At 36.0% G+C, this 22,527-nt stretch overlaps 1 protein-coding gene across 1 annotated transcript in view; it reads left to right on the top strand.

Annotated features, from left to right (window-relative positions):
- Window positions 1–22,527, top strand: part of DOK6 (docking protein 6) — a 546,111-nt gene that overhangs the window by 216,470 nt on the left and 307,114 nt on the right. Inside the window, exon 3 of the mRNA XM_008067862.2 lies at window positions 6,731–6,845. Coding sequence (XP_008066053.1) covers window positions 6,731–6,845 — 115 coding nt within the window. The remainder of the gene's footprint in view (window positions 1–6,730; window positions 6,846–22,527) is intronic.

The raw sequence follows: 22,527 nt of genomic DNA on the forward strand, positions 1-22,527 counted from the left end.
CATGCATAAAGTGCACCTTTTAAAATTTATTTTACTTAAAATCATTCATTTTACACATTTTAATTTTTCATGATAAAAACAAACATAAATAAAATACATATCAAAAATAAGTTGAATGTCTTTCTTCTAAGAACTGAAACAATACAAAGATGCCCACTGTCACAGTTCTTATTCAACATAGTACTGAAGTCCTAGCCAACGTAATCAGGAGAAATAAATAAAAGACATTCAAATTGAAAAATAAAAAAGGAAGACAGATTGTCCCTCTTTGCAGATGAGATGATCTTATATCTAGAAAAACCTACAGGCTCACCAAAAATCTCTTTAGATTTGATAAAAATATTTAGTAAAGTTGCAGGACATAAAATCAGCATATTAAAATCCATGGCATTTTTATATAATAATAATGAACTAGCTAAAAAACAAATCAAAGTGAGTGAATTGCCTGAGCCCGCGGGTTGGAGATCTGCCTGGTTAGGCGAGACCTCATCTCTACAATAAATCAAAAAATTAGCAGGCTGTGGTAGCGCATGCCTGAAATTCTGGCTACTCGGAAGGCTGAGGCCGAAGGATCGCCGGAGCCCAGCAGGTCAAGGCTGCGATGGCTGGGAGCGGCCGCTGCACTCCAGTCTGGGCGACAGAGTGAGACTCCAACTCTTAATTAAAAAAAAAAGACACAATCTCTTTACCATAGTTACAAAATAAGTATTCGAGGAAGAAATTTAACCAAGGAGGTGAATGACCTTTACAAGGAAAACTAAAAAACACTGATGCAAGAAATTGAAGAGGACACAAATAAATAGAAAGACATTCTATGCTAATGGATTGGAAGAACTAATATAATTAAAATGACCATACTACTCAAAGCAGTCTACATATTCAATGTAATCTCTATCAAAATACCAACATCATTTTTTACAGAATAAAAAATTTCTACAACTGATCTGGGCATGAAAGTTTTGGCACTTAAGTGGACAGTTTGCTCAACATTAATTTCTTTCAGTCAGAATTGTGTAAGTTGAACGAATTGAGAGATTTATGGTATTGGCTATTGCTGCTGCTACTAATTGTGCCCTCTTTATTTAGTGCATGAAAAAGATGATTTTTTTCCTTGCAAATTCATGTGGATGATCTTCTAGTGCGGGTTTCATTTTCAACATCATTTCATCTCTCTTCTTTTTTAAATTTTAAAGATGTGGGGTAAAATTCAGGATTAGGTATACAAATGTCCATAATGCAAGTACCCTCGTTGGTGATGTGTGCCCCTCCATCTCCTGGCAGTCTCTCTCAAGTGCCAATCCCACCTCCTCTCCTGACAGTTTCTCACTATTGCCAATCCCTTTCTTGTAGTTTTACAATAATTGTTCAAGATCTGCTTATGAGTGAGAACATATGGTACTCTGTTCTTTGTTTCTGTGATACATCACTGAGTATAATAGATTCTAAATCCATCCAAGTTACTGCAAAGTCCATATGTTTGTCCTTCTTTATGACTATATAATATTCCATTGTATATAAATATCACATTTTTTTTCCAGTCCAGCTTCGATGGGCATCATGGTTGGTTCCATGCTTTTACTATTGTGAATAGAGCTGCAACAAACATGGGTGTGCAGGTATCTTTTTGGTAGAATGACTTGAGACCCTCTGTGTATGTTCCCAATAGGGGGATTCCTGGATCATATGGAAGGTCAATTTTTAGTTCTTTCAGAAATCTCCACACAATCTTCCAAAGAGGTTGTACTAGTTTGCATTCCCACCTGCAGTGTAGAAATGTTCCTCTTTCTCCACATTCTCACCAGCAACTGTTGTTGTTTGTTTTATTAATGATGACCATTCTTACTAGGATTAGATGGTATCTCAATGTGTTTTTGATTTGCATTTCTCTGGTGATTAGTGAGGCTGAGCACTTTTTCATGTGTCTGTTGGCTGCCCATATATTCTTCTTTTGATAGTGTCTCTTCATATCTTTTGCCTACTTTTTAATGGGGCTGTTTTATTTTATTTTATTTATTTATTTATTTATGGCGCATTTAAGTTCCTTATAGATTATAAAGGTTAGGCCTTTGTCAGATATGCAGTTGGCAAATATTTTTTTCCCCTTCTATGGGCTGTCTCCCCACTCTCTTGATGGTTTCTTTTGCTTTGCAGAAGTTTGTCAGTTTGATGAGGTCTCTCTTGTCTATCTTATCCTTTATGGTATGGGCACTTGGGGTTTTGATCAGGAATTGGTTGCCAGTTCCAATTTCCATAAGAGTGTCTCTGCAGTTTGAAGTCTGGAAGTGTGATAACTCCTGCTTTCTTTTGCTATGGATTGTTTTGTCTATTCTTGGTTGTTTATGTTTCCATATGAATTTCTGTATTGTCATTTCCAGGTATGAGAAGAATAATGTTGATAATTTAAAGGGTATTACATTGAATCTGTAGATTGCCTTTGGTAGCTGCCCATTCTCACTCCTCTTGTTCAACATTGTGTTGGAAGTTATAGATAGACCAATTAGACATGAGACAGATATCAGGGGTCTCCAAATAGGAAAAGAGAAAGTTAAGTTATCCCTCTTTGCTGACGATATGGTCCTATACCTCAAAAATTCAAGAGAATCTGTTCAAAAACCTGCTTGTGCTGATAAAGGACTTTGGCAAAATCTTGGGATACAAAATAAATGTGCAAAATACAGTTGTGTTCCTATACACCAACAACAAGCAGGCAGAGAATCAAATAAAAAGCACAATCCCATTCACAATAGCAACACAAAAAATGAAATACCTCAGCATCTTCCTAACCAGAGAAGTGTAAGACCTTTACTATGAGAACTACAAAACACTGCTCAAAGAAATCCAAAAAGACACGAACAAATGAAAAAAAATATTTCATGCCTACGTATAGGAAGAATCAACATTGGTAAGATGTCCATCATTTCGTCTTAAAATGAGTTACCCACTGGTAAACTGCTGATTTATTTAAGGTGTTGTTTTTGTATACTTTCTGTAAAGCATCAATGACTTCACCATTTTTCCACCCAGACTTCATCATAAATTTTATGTTTATCCTTGCTTTGATTTTAGCAGAATTCATATTGCACTGATAGGAGCTCTTTTTAAATGGGTGCCTTGTCCTTCTTAATGCTTCAAATTAGATTCTGTTTAGAAATGTTATAACAAATTATTATGAGTTTGTTTTGAATCAAAATAATTTTGAAACCTATGCATAGTTTTTGCAAAATGAGCATTTTCCATGAACTTATTGAAGATACCTCCTGTATGCCACTGGTTTTGTTTCTCTGAGGACCTTCATATATCCTAATACACATGGCTTGGAATGAGGTAAGCCATAAAACAAAGAATTCTGAACCTCCCTCTAAAAAACACTGACTTTATTGTCAATGGTGTGGAAAAGTTTGAATTTAATGGCACTATAACAAAATTACAGAAGTTGTGAATAAAATCCCATGGAGAAAATGGCAGATTTATTAAAGATATGGGCTAAACTTTAAGCTGTATAGCTTCCTGGAGAGAATATGGGAAAGAGATATTTGAGAGGGTCCCATCTGGGTTCTGAACAAATCTGAAACAATGACCACTTTAAAAGAGCACAAATGGGACTTTCTGGGTCTGTGAAGAGATATATGCCCCACAGCATTACTTAATACAATAGAGAAATCAGCCTGTAAGTCGTGGAACTAAATAGTTAGATGTGGTCATGAAAAGAAAGAGCAAAAGAAATTCCTAATAAAACCACTGTCATCTCAATCCAGAAGCTCAACAAACTCAAATTGTGTAAGCACAGAGCCATGCACAGATATGTCAAAGTCAAAATACTGAAAGACAAAGACAAATAGAATATATTGAAAGTAGCAAAAGAAAAATGTCTCTTCACTTACAAAGGAATCCCAGTAAGACTAACAACTAACTTTTCATCAGAAACACTGGAGACCAGAAGGCAATGAAAAACATATTCAAAGTATTTGAAGAAAAAAAAAAATTCGCCAATTTTTTTGTGTAAATATAGTACCCTAAAAAGGGTAAAAAAAAGCTATGTAAATATGATATTTCTGTGTTTACCTGAAGTTGCATTAATCTGAAGCTGATTCTGGTAAGTTAAAATGTTTATAGTGGCTGGGCATGGTGGGTCACGCTTGTAATCCCAGCCCTTTAGGAGGTTGAGGCAAGATGATTATTTAAGCTCAGGAGTTAAAGACCAGCCTAGACAACATAGCAAAACTTCATCTTTTCAAAAATTGAGAAGTTAGCTGGACATGGTGACGCATGCCTGTATCCCAGTGACTTAGAAGGCTAAGGTGGAAGAATCACCTGAGTCCAAAGGGTCAAGACTGTGGTGAGCCATGATCCTGCCACTGCCTCCAGCCTGGGCGACAGAGTAAAACCCTGACTAAATAAATAAATAAAGGTTACCATAAAGCCTAGAACAATCACTAAGGAATACAGTTGATTTGCATTATTCATGGTAGTTATGTTTTATAAAGTCTCTGTGAACACTGAATTAGCAAATAATGAATTAATGCCCTGGGAGAATACACAGTTGGGTTGCTGTGAACAGCTGGTCACAACATTTTTGTTAACTGATTAATATATTACCTTGTTTTATTTGCTTATTTTTAGAGGTTTCTGATTGAATATATATTGTTAGTTCGTTAACATTGAACTTAGGGTGAATAGCACTGTTATTCAAGCTGAATAAAACATATTTAACACATGTATTTTCTCCATAAGGCACATCATAGCCCTCTTGCACTGCTAGACGGTACTTCAGCACTGCACTTTGGGAGCCATTTGTAAAAGCAAAATCACCAACAAACACCACAAAAATGCAAAAAGCGTAGCCCTCAGTAGACCATGGAAAGGACATGTGTCTACAATATGACAATTGAGACGAAAAGGCAAAGTGTTGCCTTGCTCCATCTCAGCTGGAAACATGCACATCTGGGGATTTAAATGTTCCATCTTTCTGCACATGCCCGTGTTTAGAATAGCAACAAATGTGTCATGAGTACTTATTTTGGGGTTACAAATTTTTGCAAGTAAGCAAATTCATAAACGCAGAAATCATGAATAATGAAGATCAACTATAACTTTAAGCAATACCTGATGAATTGAGTGATTTTCCTTGACTACTAATTTTTAGCAACTCTCTTTGGTTTCTATTCCAACATATGCCCTTGCCATGTCTATCCACATTATGACTTCCTTCCCTGTAACTTTGGGTTTTGTGTGTTTTTATTGGGGAGCTCTGTCTAATTTACATAGTGTAATGTTAAGCACAGATATGCTTGCTAAATTATTGTGCATTAAATGTTAAAAATAATAAAATATGACTTCCTTAGAATATATTCATATCCACGAGCATGTATGTAACTATGTAGGTATCTATCACTTGTATATATAAATATGTCTATGTATAAATATATGAGTGTGTGTGCAAATAGATAATGCTGTTAGAAAAAGTAAATACTTTATTTCTTTTTGTGTTTATCAAAACATTAATCAGCAAAATAGCCTTGAAAAGTAATAATTAAAATTTCACATGTGGAGAGGAGAAATTAAAGCACAGTCATTAGCCAGACATGGTGGCACACTTGTAGTCCCAGTTACTCAAGAGGCTGAGGTGGGAGGATCACTTGAGTTTAAGAGTTTGAGGCTGCAGTGAGCTCTGATCACACCACTGCACTCCAGCCTGGGCTATGGAACAAGACCCTGTCTCTAAAAAAATCAAATGAAATAAATTTTTAACAAGCACAGCCAAAATATAAATGTATCATAGAATATCAAATGATTATAGCTATGACATCATAGGGTACAACAAAAAAGATATTAATTTGCTGTTTAATGTGCTAGTTAATTCTGTCTACTTTCTCTTAACAATATAGATCCAGAAACAAGCTACCTTTTAAATTAGAAGAAACAAAATGCAGCACATTGAGATGTAAATTAGAAAAGAAAATTAACTCATACATTATTATTGCAATGTTGTGTTTGCATAGTAGTTGAGGAAATAAACATTTGCCTGTTTCTACTGACTGTTTTAAAAAAATTTAAAGATGCACAGGTTGTAGCAGAAGAATTTGTGCTAGTAAAGAGTAAAGATCTAAATACATAAGATCATTAAATGTTTATTAATTGCCAGATGAATAAAGAATTGTTACACTATCTTGGATGGGCGTTGATAAGAGAAGCAGTATGTGACTCTGTGACCACTATGTGCATTTTTGTGGAGAGCGGAACCATTGCTCTAAAATGTTAGAATCGCTTTGCTGGTAGACAGATGTCAGTTGCCTTGTGGTCATAGTCCTATCAGGAATTTGCATGAGAAATGGGAGAAAGGTAAGAGATGAGGTATTAAGTGCAATCAATATTCAACAGATATGTAATGAGAACCATTTTTGCTATTTTTTGCCAGGGATGCAATTTTAATAGAAGCACAGAGTCCATGAAACTCTTCTACATAACTTTTAGACCATTTCAAAATGTAACAATATCATCTGCAACCAAGTGATATTGAGGGCATAATATAATACTTTTTTTTGTTCTTTGTTTTTGGTTACAGTTAATTAGAAATGGTACAATTATTCCATGGAAAGTTGTTTCAGACAATGAGAACTGATACATATCCAGTGGAAAGTAGTTTAAGCCAGTGACAACTGATCATTGTTTAAGCACTCCAGTGTAGAGCATCCATACTGCACACAAAGTAAAAAATATTTTTTCTTTCAAGGTAACTGAACTGCACAATATCAAAAATATAACCAGACTGCCTCGAGAGACAAAGAAGCATGCGGTGGCAATTATCTTTCATGATGAAACATCCAAGACGTTTGCCTGTGAGTCAGGTAAGCAATTACTGGCCCATCTACTGCTTGAGGAAAGTGAGATGCTTCTGAGACAATGACCCAAATCGATTAAGATACACTACTAAATATGATGGCTTATTGTAATGAGAATGTGCCGGAGCAGACCTTAGTAAAAAGCTCAGCATGTTAGTTTATACAGATATTTTGAGATGTTACTGATGTCAGCTGGTTGTTGTCTGTGTCTGGATTTTCCTTCCGGGTGGTCTGACTCTTGAAGTTGCCATTCAGTCTTTGAGAATTAAGCAAACAATACCTGGCAGATATTGCTAGGGTGATCATGTGACTAGTATTCTGGTTCTTGCCTAGTGGAGGTATAGGCATTTGGGAGGGCTCTGATCACCCTGCTGCGTGAAATCATGGCAAAGCACAGCCTGAGTCCCCAGATGTTTCAAACAAAACTTGGAGCAATTTGTTGCTTTCAAGGATTCTCAATACTACAAGTAAATACATTTCAGATTGAATTTTATCATCCCAGTTCATACAGCCATCTGACATTATTGAGACATAATGCAGTTTATAGTTTCAACTTGCAGTATTTTTCATGTTGGAATCTCTGTGCTATTGGCTTATCCCTATTAGCTGGCTTTTCACTTTTTAAATATTTTGTTCAATGAAATGGAACATTTGTTTTATAAGGGATGTTGGCAAAAATTACTAATGGCTTAGAAGATGTGAATTTAAATTAATAGCTGAGTCCTTAGGAAAAGCTCTGTTGAGTATTTTTAAAAGAAAAATAATGTGTCTGGTTTTATGCAGTTAATGCTTATAGATATATCTAACACCAGGTTGTATTATTCTAAAACCAGTAATGACACTAACTAAAATTGCTCACATCTCCTTTCCTACACTTATCTTAGTTTTGAAACTAATTTGAAATTTTCAGTGTTCATTCCTTGAGTGTTGTTATCCATCTGTTCTGGCATGTTTTTCTTACTTGCCATTTGACCTAATTTCATCATTAACAATTGAATTTTTGGAGTTGCAGAAGTCTATTATTTGGTGACAAAATCCCCTCCCCTTTTATAAAATAGAACCCATCCCAACTTTGCTTGTGTAATGTGTTATCCAAAAATTTTTCTGCCTTCTTATCCACCATCTTAACACTATCTAGCTACTTTATTTTTCTCCAATCCCTTAAAATAATGCCTTGCTAATAACAACCAGAAAATTGGTTTTCAAAAAAAAGAAAATTGTTACTATTTTAATTTTTTGCTGTTGTTTAACACTTCTGAAAGTGTACTGAGAAATGTTATGACTGTATAGGAAAATACTAGAATCCATTATTTCAAAAAGAATTATATTTGTTTATATTTAATTATGTAAAAATGTTATTTACGTTGTCTTTGGAAAGCTATTGACCTCTACTTCATATTTACTTAATAACTTAATCATTCAATATGTTGCTTCTTTCCATCTTATAATCTTGAATCCCATGTTAGAGTAAAAACACCACTTACTGCAATTTTATGTACTTACACAAATGATTTTCTGATTTACATTGTTATTATCTACTTGCCATTTAACTTCCTAATGGTTCTAAAATAAAGTAGGCTTGAGAATATTATATAGCTTATGAAACTTCACTGTTTCAAATTTCTAAATCCTACAATGTTGAAGAAAATATATATATTCACATTTTTTGTGTGTAAATACTATTGTGGCTCCATAACACTTTTCTATGTCATTTATCTTGATATCACCTTACTGTCTTCTCTCTCAAAGGTCATGGGATATGTACCAATGGATCGACTGAAATCAAATTTTTTATCTACATTCTGATACTGAGATATTTTGATATCAGAACATAAATAAAAATTTTGATTTCAATTGATCCATTGGTATATATCCCAACTGCTTAGTTTATAAATGTTACTATCCATAATATATTGATATTGGTATATTAATTCAGAAACTTTTATGCACATAGTGGAAACTCAGCAGTACTAATGTATCTATTATGCCTGAGAAAAAAGTATGCTTGGATGAATATTTTTAATTTGAGCAGACAACTGAGGACCAGAACGTTCAAGAGAGTAAATGTGATAACAGGCAACTGACCCCCAGCACCTCTAGTCCTGATGTCCTGATGCTGTAGTCAGAGCATCTCATCTTCACACTCAGTGCAAACAAAATATACTCCTCACTAGGTTGACTTCACAAGAGTATTTAAAAATGTTATTTAAAGACCATAAGGAAGGCCGGACACGGTAGCTCACACCTATCATCCCAGCACTTCGGGAGGCTGAGGTGAGAGGATTACCTGAGTCTGTGGGTTTGAGACCAGCCTGGGCAACTTGGTGAGACCTCACTCATCCTTAAAAACAACAACAACAACAACAACAAAAGAACCATAAGGATTTAGAATTTTAAAAGAAAATTATCAAGCACACCTAGCATCCAGATCTTTCTTGGTTTCCAATAACAGGAATAAGGGCTTTTTAAGAGAAATGGCTGATTCTAGGATTAGGGCATGAAATACACAAGATGAGCCCAGAGCGTCTTGCAGTACCAGAAAGTAGAGAAGTACTAAAAAAAAGTCAGGGTATGTCAAAGGAATGCAAGAGTTCCCAAAGGCCAGATTCAGAGCAATCTGGGTAATGAAATGTAGTATGGGATGATAACCCAAAGGATAAAATAAATAACTATGAACTAAATGGATATCAACAAATTAGCAAACAAATGAATGATAAAGGATAGATGAATCTCCCATGCAGAATATCAAATAATGTATGTAGATACTCTGCCCACCGGAGGTAGAGCATAACTCCCAAATCTTTAGTGTGGGCTGTTTGTAGTGGCTTCTTTCCACAGACAGTAGTATAGGAAGGGTGTAGGGCAGGGGAAGAATAACTTCACAATAGAGAAGCCTGACAGACACTACCTCAGCCAGGTGATCAAGGTCAACATCAACAATGAAAGATAAGTCATGTTGATAGTATCTACCCTTGATAGGATGTGATTTTTTTTTTAAATGACACTTTTCCTCTGTGGTCTTCCTTCCAGTGACTCATATCACCCAATTAGAAAAGCATAAGATAAATCCCAGTTAAGGACATTTAAAAAAAATACCCAAGCAACATTTCTCAAAATGGTCAAGGTAATCAATTACAAGGAAAGTCTGAGAAACTGACACAGCTAAGAGGAGCCTAGGGAGACATGGTGACTACATGTAATATGATGTTTTAGATGGGATCCTGAAACAAACAGGAAATGGACAATAGGTAAAAACTGAGGAAAACAATACATTCCCATGATTAATTAATAAGAATGTATCAATATGGTTCATTAACTTTAACAAATACACTATTCCAATGTAAGATATTAATAATAGGAGAAATGGGATACAAGCTATATAAGAACTTTGCAATAATTCTTTACATCTAAAACTATACCCAAATAAGTTTATGGAGGTGACATAAAAAAATATATCAGTGAACTAGATTAGATGCAACTATAATGGAAATGTAGCGTATTTTAAAGAATATATTTAAAATCAGTAAAGAAGAATTGGATCTTATAAGTAGGGTTGAAAAACTAAATTCTTGCACTGTCCTATTATGGTGCTTTCAGAAGTGCTTTCAGAAATGTTTTCAGAAAAATTAAGTGATATGTGTTGTTTCTTTTTTTTTTTTTTTTTGAGTTGGAGTCTCACTCTGTTGCCCAGACTGGTGTGCAGTGGCTGCTTCCGGCCACCGCAGCCTTGACCTGCTGGGCTCCGACGATCCCTCCGCCTCAGCCTTCTAAGTAGCTGGAACGACAGGCATGCGCTACCACGCCGGCTAATTTTTTGATTTATTGTAGAGATGAGGTCTCACCAAGTTGCCCAGGCGGGTCTTGAACCCGCGGGCTCAGGCAATCCACTCACCTCAGCCTCCCAAGGTGCAGGATTACGGGTTGAGCCACCGAGCCGGCTTGTTATTTCTTAACAACGGAAGTGACAGGACTAAAATCGCTGCCACTGTCCAGTGTCTTGTTAGGAAATTTTAGATACTTGCCTAGAGTCATAGTTAATAGTGAAGAACCAGGACTAAAGTCGAAATGTGAGGGTCCCATTTTTCAGCAGAAGGCTGAGTCTTGCCACATGTTCTTTTAGTGAACTGAGTACCCGCTTCAGAGTCATTCTAGTATACTGTTTTATCGCTGACTTTGAAATACTTATCCAGGCCCTGCCTGGTGTTCGCTGAAGTGCTGCTGGTGGTAAACTCATCTCAGATTTGTATGACAAATGCAAAGATCACAAGATGACTTACTACTTGATGCTGATTTCATACTGCAAAAACTTATCATCATAGCCCCTAGACTTGTAATTCTGCCCGCGTACCCTACAGAATACTCTGTAGACATTTGTTACCAGTGTATGGATAATGTAAAACCTCTGCCTGAATATGCTACCTTGATTGTAACATTGCCATCACAACTATTGCCACCACATTTGTTAGTCTCTCCCATGAATTCTAGCTATCCTAAAATATGTAAATCTGTGGAAAACTTTACTCAGTTCTTGTTGGGTTAAATATTGAAATTAAGACGGATGTATTTGTAAAGCATAACTTTAGGGAAATTATTTTGGATGTTATTATAGTGATTTGTTCTTAAGGAAAAGCGTTTGTAAAAAAAAAAAAAAAAAAATGGGACCATAATTGTATTTTTAACTAGGACTATTTCAAAATATAAACATCAAATTAGACCACTAATATTATTCCAAATTGAAACTGACAAGTACTCATCTCACTAAATCACAGTGAGACCTTTGAATCTGTAATTTAAACTAAGTACTGCCAGTTATTTTTAAGAAAATCAGAGAATTTCCATATTTCTGACTTGGAGTTTTCCCACTGCCAATTACCAGTGAGGGGAAAAATGACTTATTTGATATGCTAATTAAGTAACTAGTATTTGTATAACCATAAAAGACAAGATTTTATAGTTTTTTTTTTTTTTTTAAGTTTAACATACAAAATCCCCTTGCTGACAAAGACTGTTTCTTCTCATGTCTGGATTTCACCCTCCCAGTAATAACTCATAAGTCTGAAACTTGAAGATTTTTTTTGTGTTTGTTTTTATGGTGGTTTCATGGCTTATGCAAGATTTTTGAGAAATGAAGGAAGTGTTCCTATTTAGGAGAAAATGGTCTTCGTTTCCAAGAGAAAAATTTCCTGACAACATGGCTGAAGCTAGATCCAAATGTTAAAATAGAAGGATGCTTTTGTTTGAATTTCTAGTAAAGAGTTTTCAACTCTTTTAAATACAACATACTCAAAAGTATTATTGTTTTTAAAAAAAACAGTTTTTATTTGTAAATATAACAACACCTTACTTGAAGTTAGTAGTTGAAGTATCTGAGAAACAATGCCATTTTAAAAATTGTCTCAACTTCATGATACATATTGATGGAAAAAAAAAGAATCTGAAGCTCATAAACAAAGGATTTTATTACTTTTTCATGCATTTTTTAGATAGATGTTATGATACAGTAGTCCTTATCTGTTGATAAAATTTTATTTTCTGAGAAAATTCTGTATCAAGTAGACATTGTATAGATTATTAGATTCTCAAAGGAACTGCCACAGGCCAACAAGAAACCCACTTTCTAAAGATTAATAAAAGAAGTGTTGCCTTTCACTTGTGGAAGATTGTGTCTGCGCCACAGCCTAAGGACAATTTCAAAAAAATCCCTGTAGTTTTATGAAACTCATGCTTTTTTCTTCTTCTTCTTCTTCTTAAAAGTTTCAGAATCAGCTAAGAGCAAGTCATTTTGCTGAAGTCAGGAAATGTTTATCATTTTAAAAGACCCTAATATGCATCATAATAAAGAGAAAGTAACAGTAGTATTGGTATTCATTGAAACCTATCTATAGTTCTGCTATAAGAGTAAGTAAATGTATTAATGCATAAAGTCTCTGTGAGTCCATGAGGAACTATACTATCCCTTTAACCAAAGAAGAAACAAAAGCCTGAGTTTATGCTCTTAGAAACTAGGCTACTTGCCCAAGTTCTTACCTAAGTCCTGATGTAAATTACCAAACACATATTCATTTAACATAGGTCACAGTCAAAGCTTTTTTTTCTTTAAGAGGTCTTTCCTTAAGTATTAATTATTATTAAGTATAAAATAAAAGTTAAAACTTTTTTTCTGATGGAAACCTTGACAAATAAGATGTAGCAAAGAACTTAGTATAATTTTCAATTAAAAAAATCAATCCTACTAATAGCCTAAAGCAGAAAAATTATGTGATGACATCATTAGTTGCAGAAAAAACATTTGAAAAAATTCAAACACATTCGTGATTTAAGTTATCAGCAAGTAAAGGATAGAGGGGGATTTCTTCAACTTGCTGGAGAACATCTACAGAAACCTTTGCTATGCAACTTGAGGGTAAAGACAGATGCTGTCTCCCTAAGACTGAGAACAAGGCAAGCTCTTCAGCTCTTCTCAGAGTTGTGCAAGATAGTACTGGAAGCCTTACCTGTCATAAATAGGCAAGAAAGAGAAATGAAAGACATGTTGGAAAAACAATAAATAAATCTGTCTCTTGTTGAAGATGGCATGATTGACTACATTTGAATATCCCAAGGAATTTGAGGGGAAAATAACAAAACTCCTAGAAAAAAAATCTTAATGGAGCAAGATTTATGTCTCTCTCTCTCTCTCTCTCTCTCTCTCTCTCTCTCTCTCTCTCTCTCTGTGTGTGTGTGTGTGTGTGTGTGTGTGTGTGTGTGTGTGTGTGTGTGTGTGTGTGTGTTTATTCTAAAAGTATATGGAAAGAGAAAGCTCTCAACAAAATAGGCATGGAATTAACTTACCTCAACAAAATAATGGCTGTTTATTAAAAGCCCACAGTTATCAATCATAATCCATGAGGAAAAACTGAAAGCTTTTTCTCTAAGATCTGGTAAAAAGCAAGGATGCCCACTCTTGCCATTTCTATTCAGCACAACAGTGAAAGCCCTACCCATAACAATTAAACAAGAAAAAAGAAACAAAAAGCAACCAAATCAGTATTATCCCTGTTTGCAGACAGCATGATCCCATGAGTAGAAAACCCTAAAGAAGCCATTTAGATAAATTGACTGAGGTTGCAACATACAAGGTCAACATACAAAAACCAGTAACATTTGTTTGCACAAACAACAAACCACCCAAAACAGAAATCACATACCAAAAAAAATCTCATCTACAATAGCATTTAAAAGAATAAAATAATTAGGAGTTAATTCAACTAAGGAAGTGAAAAATCTATATACTCAAAAAGATAAAACATTGATATATTGATCTGTTACTCTTCTATGGATCCTAGCTGATGACAAAAATAATTTGGGTCAGAGAAAAAGGAATTTGTTATCCAAAACAGGGGAATCAGCATGAGTCTCAGAATATTTGTATTATTTCTCTTTTCCCTGAAGTCCCAGGGAAGAAATATGGTTAGACCAGATGGATGTCTGCTACAGTGGGTTTGCCTGACAACTGCTAAACCCAGGACCAGAGACCTAGCCCTTTTAGAATAAGCAGCACACATTGTAACAAGTCAGCCAGTCCCCTTATCTCCCTTGGAGTAAAGAGTTACCTGGTGGTCACACTTGATCCACTTAATTGCCTTTGTGACTCTGTGGAGAAACTCACCAGCACTGCTCTCTGGTACACCCAGCAAGCAGGAGTACCCAGGCTCAGGGCCCATGCTTCTTCCAAGGATATGCTAAGTTTAATCTACCCAATTTGCTGCTGATTCACATTTATAATTTTGCTTTGTTCTTGTTTTATTTTAACATTGAGAGCATACACATCATTTGGTATTTTACTCATTAGTTAATATTTATTGGGCCTAATATGTGCCAAGCACTGTTCTATGCCCTAATTTGAACTGAAGATTGAAAAGATGATTAAAGAACAATTACTATAAGAAGCAATAAGATTAGGATTCTTCATATCTGAACTCTACTTCAAAGCTGATAATGTCCTTTTAAGGCTGAGGTGAGTGTATAGCCTGAGCCTGCGGGTTCGAGACCCGCCTGGGCAACTTGGCGAGACCTCATCTCTACAATAAATCAAAAATTAGCCAGCCGTGGTAGCGCGCGCCTATAGTTCCAGTTACTTGGAAGGCTGAGGTGGAAGGATCGCCGGAGCCCAGCAAGTCGAGGCTGCAGTGACCGGGAGCGGCCCCTGCACTCCAGTCTGGGCAACAGAGTGAGACTCCAACTCAAAAAAAACCAAACTATCAGAACTATAAAAGAGGAATATGGCCCAATTTATTTAATAAAGCCAGCATAATGAAATCTTGTTTTCCTCATTTTTAATATATTTTAATTTTAAATATAAGAAGTGACCCTCCAAAAAGTTACAACAATATGCCATAGCAGCAAAAGGTTAAAATATTCCAGAGGGAATTGAACAAGAAGTGTGCTATATAAAGAAAAATAAAAGGTCTTCTTTAAAAACATAAAACAGATTACTTCCTTGACTAGGAAAACATGACATTAAAATATACATTTCTCTTACATTAATAGTGTATTTTGATATATGCTTATGTGTGAATGTCAACAAAATTTTACTTTTGGAATAGGGAAAAATTATGTAAAATTTGTGTGAAATAATATCTGTGAATAACAAAAGAAGACATGATAAAATTTAAAAAAAAAACTTTCCAAGGAAGTTTGGGAGACTGCAAAATCTAGGGATTAGAGAGGTCTTTATAGAGACAGAAGATCTAAAGCTATAAAAGAAAGGACTGATATATCTGACTATATAAAATCAAACAACTCCTTTATAGCAAAAGCGTAGTCACTACACAAATTAGAGTTTTGGAATAATATTGAAAATACAGGTAACAGATGAAATGTTAAAAGCTATAATGTGGAAAAACTCTTCCAAATTGACAAGAAAAAGTTGTTTACAAGTAAAGATATGCAAAGATTTTGAGTAGGCAATTTACCTTTTTATTTTTTATTTTTTTAACTGTTTATTTTAAAATTATGGGTTACAATTCAGGGTTAGGTATACAGATATTCATTGTGCAGATACCCTTGTTGATGAGGCAGATTCCCACTACTGCCAATCCCATCTCCCTGCCACCCCAAGCCCCTGCAGTTTCCCACTACTGTCAATCCTTTTCTTATAGTATTGCGATAGTTGTTCAAGGTCCACTTATGAGTGAAAACATGAGATACTCAGTTCTTTGTTTCTGTGAAAGATCACTCAGTATTATATACTCTAAGTCCATCAGGGTTGCTGCAAAGTTCATGATTTTGTTCTTTATGGCTGCATAATATGCCATTGTGTATATGTATCACATTTTTTAATCTAGTCTTCTTTTGATGGGCAGCACGGTTGGTTCCATGTTCTTGCTATTGTGAACAATGCTGCAATAAACATACATGTGCAGGTATCTTTTTTATAGAGTGATTTGAGTTTTTCCAGGTATATTCCCAGCAGGGGGATTGTGGGATCATAGGGAAGGTCTATTTTTAGAACTTTTAGGAATTGTCACACTGTTTTCCACAGGAGCTGTACTAGTTTATACTCCCACTAACAGTGTACAAGTGTTCCCTTCTCATCACATCCTCTCCAGCATCTGTTATTTTTTGAGTTATTGATGATGACCATTCTGACTGGAGTTAGGTGGTATCTCAGTGTAGTTTTAATTTGCATTTCTTTGATGACTAGTGATGCTGAACATTTTTTCATGTATCTGTTGGCTACTCATATATCTTCTTGTGAGAACTGTCTATTCATTTCTTCTGCCCACTTTGTAATGGGACTATTAGTTTTTTCTTTTCCACACATTTGAGTTCCTTATGGATCTTAGATGTTAGGCCTTTGTGAGACATAGAGTTGGCAAATATGTTTTCCCAGTCTAGAGCTGTCTCCCTGCTCTCTGGATGGCTTATTTGGCTTTGCAGAACCCTTTTTTCCAGGTTCCACTTGTCTATCTTATCTCTTATGGCATGGGCACTTGGGATTTTGATCAGGAATTGGTTGCCAGTTCCAATTTCCATAAGAGTGTCTCCTGTGTTTTCTAAGATTCTTATAGTTGGAGGTTTTACATTTAGGTGTTTGATCTATTTAGAGTTGATTTTTGTGGATGGAGATAGGTAGGGTTCTTATTTCAATCTTCTGCATATGGTCAGCCAGGTTTACCAGCACCATTTGCTGAATAAGTTCTCCTATTCCCAGTGGTTGGTGGCAGAGGCTTTGTCGAAGATGAGTTAGTTGAGAAATTGAGGTTTTTGCCTCTGTAATCTTAATTCTATTCCATTCTATATGCCTGTTCTTGTACCAATGCCAGGCTGTCTTGATTATTGTGGCTTTATAATAAAGTTTAATGTCTGGGAGTATGATACCTCCTGCTTGGTTTTTTGTTTTGTTTTGTTTTGTTTTTTGCTGAGAATTATTTTGGCAATTGGTGGCCATTTATATTTCCATATGAATTCCTGTATTGGTTTTTCTAGGTCTGAGCAGAATGTTGCTGGTAATTTGATGGGTATTGCATTAAATCTGTAGATTACCTTAGGTAGAATGGACATCTTAACAATGCTGATTCTTCCAGTCCTTGAGCATGGAATATTTTTCCAGTTGTTTGTGTAGTCTTTTACTTCTTTGAGCAGTGTTTTGTAGTTTTCATTGTAAAGGTCTTTCACATCTCTGGTTAGGTAGATGCCAAGATATTTCATTTTTTTGTGGCTATTGTGAATGCAATTGTGCTTTTTATTTGGGTTTCTGTTGGTTTATTATTGGTGTATAGCAATGCAATTGTCTTTTGCACATTAATTTTATACCCTGAGACTTTGCCAAAGTTCTTTATCGGTGCAAGGAGATTTTTGACAGATTCTCTTGGGGTTTTGAGGTATAGAATCATGTCATCTGCAAAGAGGAATAACCTGATTTCCTCTTTTCCTATTTTGATACCCCTGATCACCTTCTCTTCTCTGATTGCTCTAGCTAGAACTTCCAAAACTATATTGAACAAGAGGGGTGAGAGTGGGCATCCTTGTCTTGTTCCAGTTTTCAGAGGAAATGGCTCCAATTTTTTTCTGCTTAGCAGTATGCTGGCTGTGGGTTTCTCATAGATGGCTCTTACCACCCTGAGTTATGTTCCATCTGTGCCTAGATGTTCGAGGACTTTTATCAAGAAGTCATAGTGGATTTTATCAAAAGCTTTTTTCTGCATGTGGTTTTTGTTTTTACATCTGTTGATGTATTTAATTATTTTTATGGTCTCACGAATGTTGAATGAGCCTTGCATCATAGGGATGAAGGCGACTTAGTCATGGTGGATGATTTTTGAGATGTGTTGCTGAATCCGGTTTGCCAGGATCTTGTTAAGAATTTTAGCATCCTTGTTCATCAAGGATATTGGCCTGTAGTTCTCCTTCTTTGTTGGATCTTTACCTGGTTTGGGTATCAATGTGATGTTAGCTTCATAAAATGATTTGGGGAGAGTTCCATATTTCTCAATCACCTGGATTACTTTCAATAGGATTGGTATCAGTTCCTCCTTATATATTTTGTAGAATTCTGCTAGGAAGCCATCTGACTCAGAGCTTTTTTTTATATGTAGTTTTCTTATGACATAGTTAATTTCCTGGATTGTTATTGGTCTATTAAGGGTCTTGATTTCTTCTTGTTTCAACCTAGGGGGGTTGTGTAATGTCAGAAAGTTCTCCATTTCCTTTAGGTTTTCAAGTTCATTTCCATTTAAGTGTACATAGTAGTCTCTGATAATCTTTTATATTTCTTCAGGGTCAGTTGTGACTTCATCTTTTGTGTTTCTGATTGAGTTTATTTGGACTTTTTCTCTCTTTTTCTTGGTCAGACTAGCTAGGGGATCATCAATCTTGTTTTTCTTTTCAAAGAACCAGTTTTTTGTTTCATTGATTTTTTTTGTATTATCTTTTTGTCTTCTATGTCCCAGATTTGGGCTTTTATTTTGGTGCTCTGGATTCTTCTGTGGAAGTTAGAGTTTTGGTGGTCTTGCTTTTCCAGATTTTTTTTCCATTTTTTTCATATGTGTTTGTAGAGATATGAATTCCCCCTTACTACTGCTTTCATGGCATCCCAGAGATTTTGGTAAGATGTTTCTTCATTTACATTTTTCCAGGTATCCTTTAACATCTGTTTTGATTTACATGTTGACCCAGGAGTTGCTTAGCATCATGCTGTTTACTGTCCATATCTTTGTGGGTTTGACGGGGAACTGTTGGTGTTGATATTTATTTTTATTTCACTGTGGTCTGAGAAAGTGCACGGCAAAATTTCAATCTTATGAAATTTGTTTATGCTTGATTTATGGTCAAGGAGGTGGTCAATCTTAGAGTATGTTCCATGTGGTGACGAATAGACTGTATATTCTGTGATCATTGGGTAGAGTGTTCTGTAGGTATCAATTAAGTCCATTTGGTCAAGAGTCACAATGAGGTTCCAGTCTCCTTGCTGATTTTTTGTTAAGATGATCTGTCTAGGGTTGTGAGTGGGGTATTAAAGTCCCCAACTATGATAGTGTTAGAGACAATAGCTTTTTAAATTTTGCCTAGAAACTGCTTTATGAAAGTTACTGCTCCTATGTTGGGTGCATATGTGTTTAGGATGGATATTTCTTGTTGACAGATTGAACCTTTTATCATTGTATAGTAACCTTCTGTATATTTCTAAATTTTTGAAAACTTAAAGGGTATTTTGTCTGATATTAAGAACGCAACTCCTGCTTTCTTTTGTGTTCCATTCACCTGAAATTTTGCTTCCCATCCTCTTACTTTGAGTCTGTAAGTGTCCATTCTGGTGAGATGAGTCTCTTGGAGATAATATATTGTTGCCTCATATTTTATCCATTTTTCCATTCTATGTCTTTTCAGTGGTGCATTTAGTCCATTCACATGCAGGCTAATTATTGAAATGTGAGAGTATATACCTGTCATGAAGTTCTTATAGAGTTGTTGTTCCTGTTTGTTTGTTGTCTTTTTTTGATTTGGGGGTTGATTCATGTGTGTTTTCAATCTTTTTCCTGCACTCTTGTGAAGAACATTGTCATTCTTTTTTTCCTTTCTTCTGTGTTTAATACTTTCTTAAGTGTTTCTTGTAGAGATGGTCTAGAGGTAGCCTAAGTTCTTAGGGGCTGAATGTCTGGGAAAGATTTTAATTCCTCCTCATTAATGAAGCTCAGCTTAGCTGGGTAGGTTATTCTTGGTTGAAACTGTTTATCTTTGAGAACTTTGAAGATTGGGCTTCAATCTCTCCTAGCCTGAAGTGTTTCTGTAAATAAATCCCTGGTAGGTAGTCTGACCTTTTTCTCTTGCTGACTTTAGGACTTTTTCTTTTATATCTACTTTCTTTAGGTGACTTACTATGTGTCTAACAGTTGATCTTCTCATTTGTTGTCTTGCAGGCGTTCTCTGAATCTCTTGTGTTTGAATGGGCACATCACTGATGAGATGAGGGATGCTTTCTTGAATAATTTCATGGAAAGTTTTTTCCAGGGTGGTCTCTGACTCTCTGCCTCAGGAAATTCAGTTATTCTTAGGTTTGGCCTCTTGAAATAATTGCTCAACTCTTGAAGGTTTGTTCTGTCTTTTTAAGCTTCTTTTCTGTGTTTTTGACAGTTTGGGCTAGTTCTATATTTTGGTTCTCAAGGTCTGAGATTCTTTCTTCTGCTTGGCTAATTCTGCTTTCCATGCTTATCAGTTTGTTATTTATTTCATGCACAGTATTCTGTACTGCTATTATCTCAGTTATCAACTCCTTCCTATTTTCCTCTTGTCTCTCCTCAATTCTATTTATTCTCTCTATTAACGTCTTGATATCTGGGTTTGTAGTTTGAGACTAGTCATTCTGGGGGCTTTTCATTGGTTGCATTCTGTAGTCTGTTTTCTCAGTGTCTGGCCTCACAGGGGTCTGTGTGAGACCCATATTCTTCTTTTGATTTTTCTTCTTTTGTGTAGATTTTCTGCCCCCCCTCTTTTTCCTCTTCTTTAATTCTGTTGTTCAGAGATGGTGGAGTTGCTTTTACTTCTGTTTGTTCAGTCTCCTGTTCTTCCATATGTGGGTCCTCTGGCTTTGTTCAATTCTGAAACTGGACTGTGGGTTGGGGTCTGTACTTTTTTAGTTTTGAGATTTAATTGATGGGGGAGCTGTGACTATCTGCAGATCCCAGTATCCACCAACAGGTATATGGACACCCTGAAACCCACTTCCCACTGCCTTATAATCTGCCCATGCAGTTGGGGGTATAGATTTACTCACTAGAAGCAAAATGTGGTAAGAAAAAGGAAAATAATGGAAAAAGGAAGGAGAGGGGGCAATATAAAGGTGAAGAGAGAGAAGAGTAAGAGGGAAAACAAACAGATGTACCAACTAACAAATGAAAAGAGACACAAAGACAGAAAAGAGTTAAAAATACCAAAACATACAGATCATTCAAAGACACAATCCAACAAAAATCTCCCTATTGATGTACTCTTTCCATACACAAACAGAAAGTCTAACTAAAAGAAAAAAATCATTAAAATAACAGAAACAAAGCAAGCAAAAAAAGTTATCTAAAACAGAAAGGAAGAGAAATAAAAACTCAAACAAAAATGAGCAAAGCAAACAGACAAAAAATAAAAATAAAAACAAGGAACCAAATTCACTCTGATGTCAGTCCTGAAAGTCCAGCATTCTTTCATTTCTGATCTCTAGGTCTCAGTGCAGCCTGATAGAGTTGCTCTCTGTGCAGGCTGATGTGCTCACAGCTTGGGTCAGATGCCCCAGGCCTACTGCAGGAGGAGGGTGAATCAGGTCTGGACTCACCAGGCTTGCTGCTTGTCAATTCTGCCACTCAGATCTGACCTGTGTCTGATCCTTCCTTGGGGAGGAGCTCCTATCTCTCCCAGTTTGATGAGATTACCTTAGGTCCCCAGTTGGAGGCTGGGTGGAGCTGGGCGGGGCAATGCAGGTCTCTGTCTGGTCCTGGGACAGAGAAAATGGCTTTGGTCCATGTCGCCTCACTGGACATGGGGCATCTCTCCAGCTCTCCCCAATCTTGTCTCTCCACTGATCATATCCGGGGCTCCAACTGATCCCTTATAACAGGTGATGGTGTGGGCCAGGCACCAGGTGATGAAAGTCAGCTGGGTTCGGCAGGCTTTTCTCAGGAGAATCCCACAAACAGCAGATGATCTTACATGCCCATTCTCCAATCTCAGGGTGGTGGGGTCTTGCAGTCATCCTCAGAGAGGGGCCCCGGGTGCATGAACTTGAGTCTCCCCTCAGACAGGCTTTCACTCACCCACCAGCGCACGCCTGCTCACTCAGAGTCTTTATGGACACTTGCTTTTACAGAGACTCTCACAGTCTGACCTATCCAGTTGCCATCTTAAGGCCCATCTTCTTTCTTTTATAAATAAATATGTCAAAATGATTTTTTAAAAGTACAAACTATAAACAGGTCAGGGATGTGAAAATCAAAATAGTAATGAGATTAAAATTGAGAAAAAAAATCCTTCAGTTTCAAAGTTTGTATTTGTCATTGATATATTTTAATTTGATAATTGTATATGGTATAAGATAAGGGTGCAATTTCATTCTTTTCCATGTGAACATCCAATTTCTTAACACCATCTTTTGAAGAGCTTATTCTATATGTCTATAGTTTTAAACATACAATTTTTCACTTAGTTAAGTTCATTCCTAAGT

Source organism: Carlito syrichta, unplaced genomic scaffold (assembly GCF_000164805.1).
Source record: "Carlito syrichta isolate Samal-C Ts95f unplaced genomic scaffold, Tarsius_syrichta-2.0.1 Scaffold309798, whole genome shotgun sequence".
Lineage (NCBI taxonomy): Eukaryota > Metazoa > Chordata > Mammalia > Primates > Tarsiidae > Carlito > Carlito syrichta.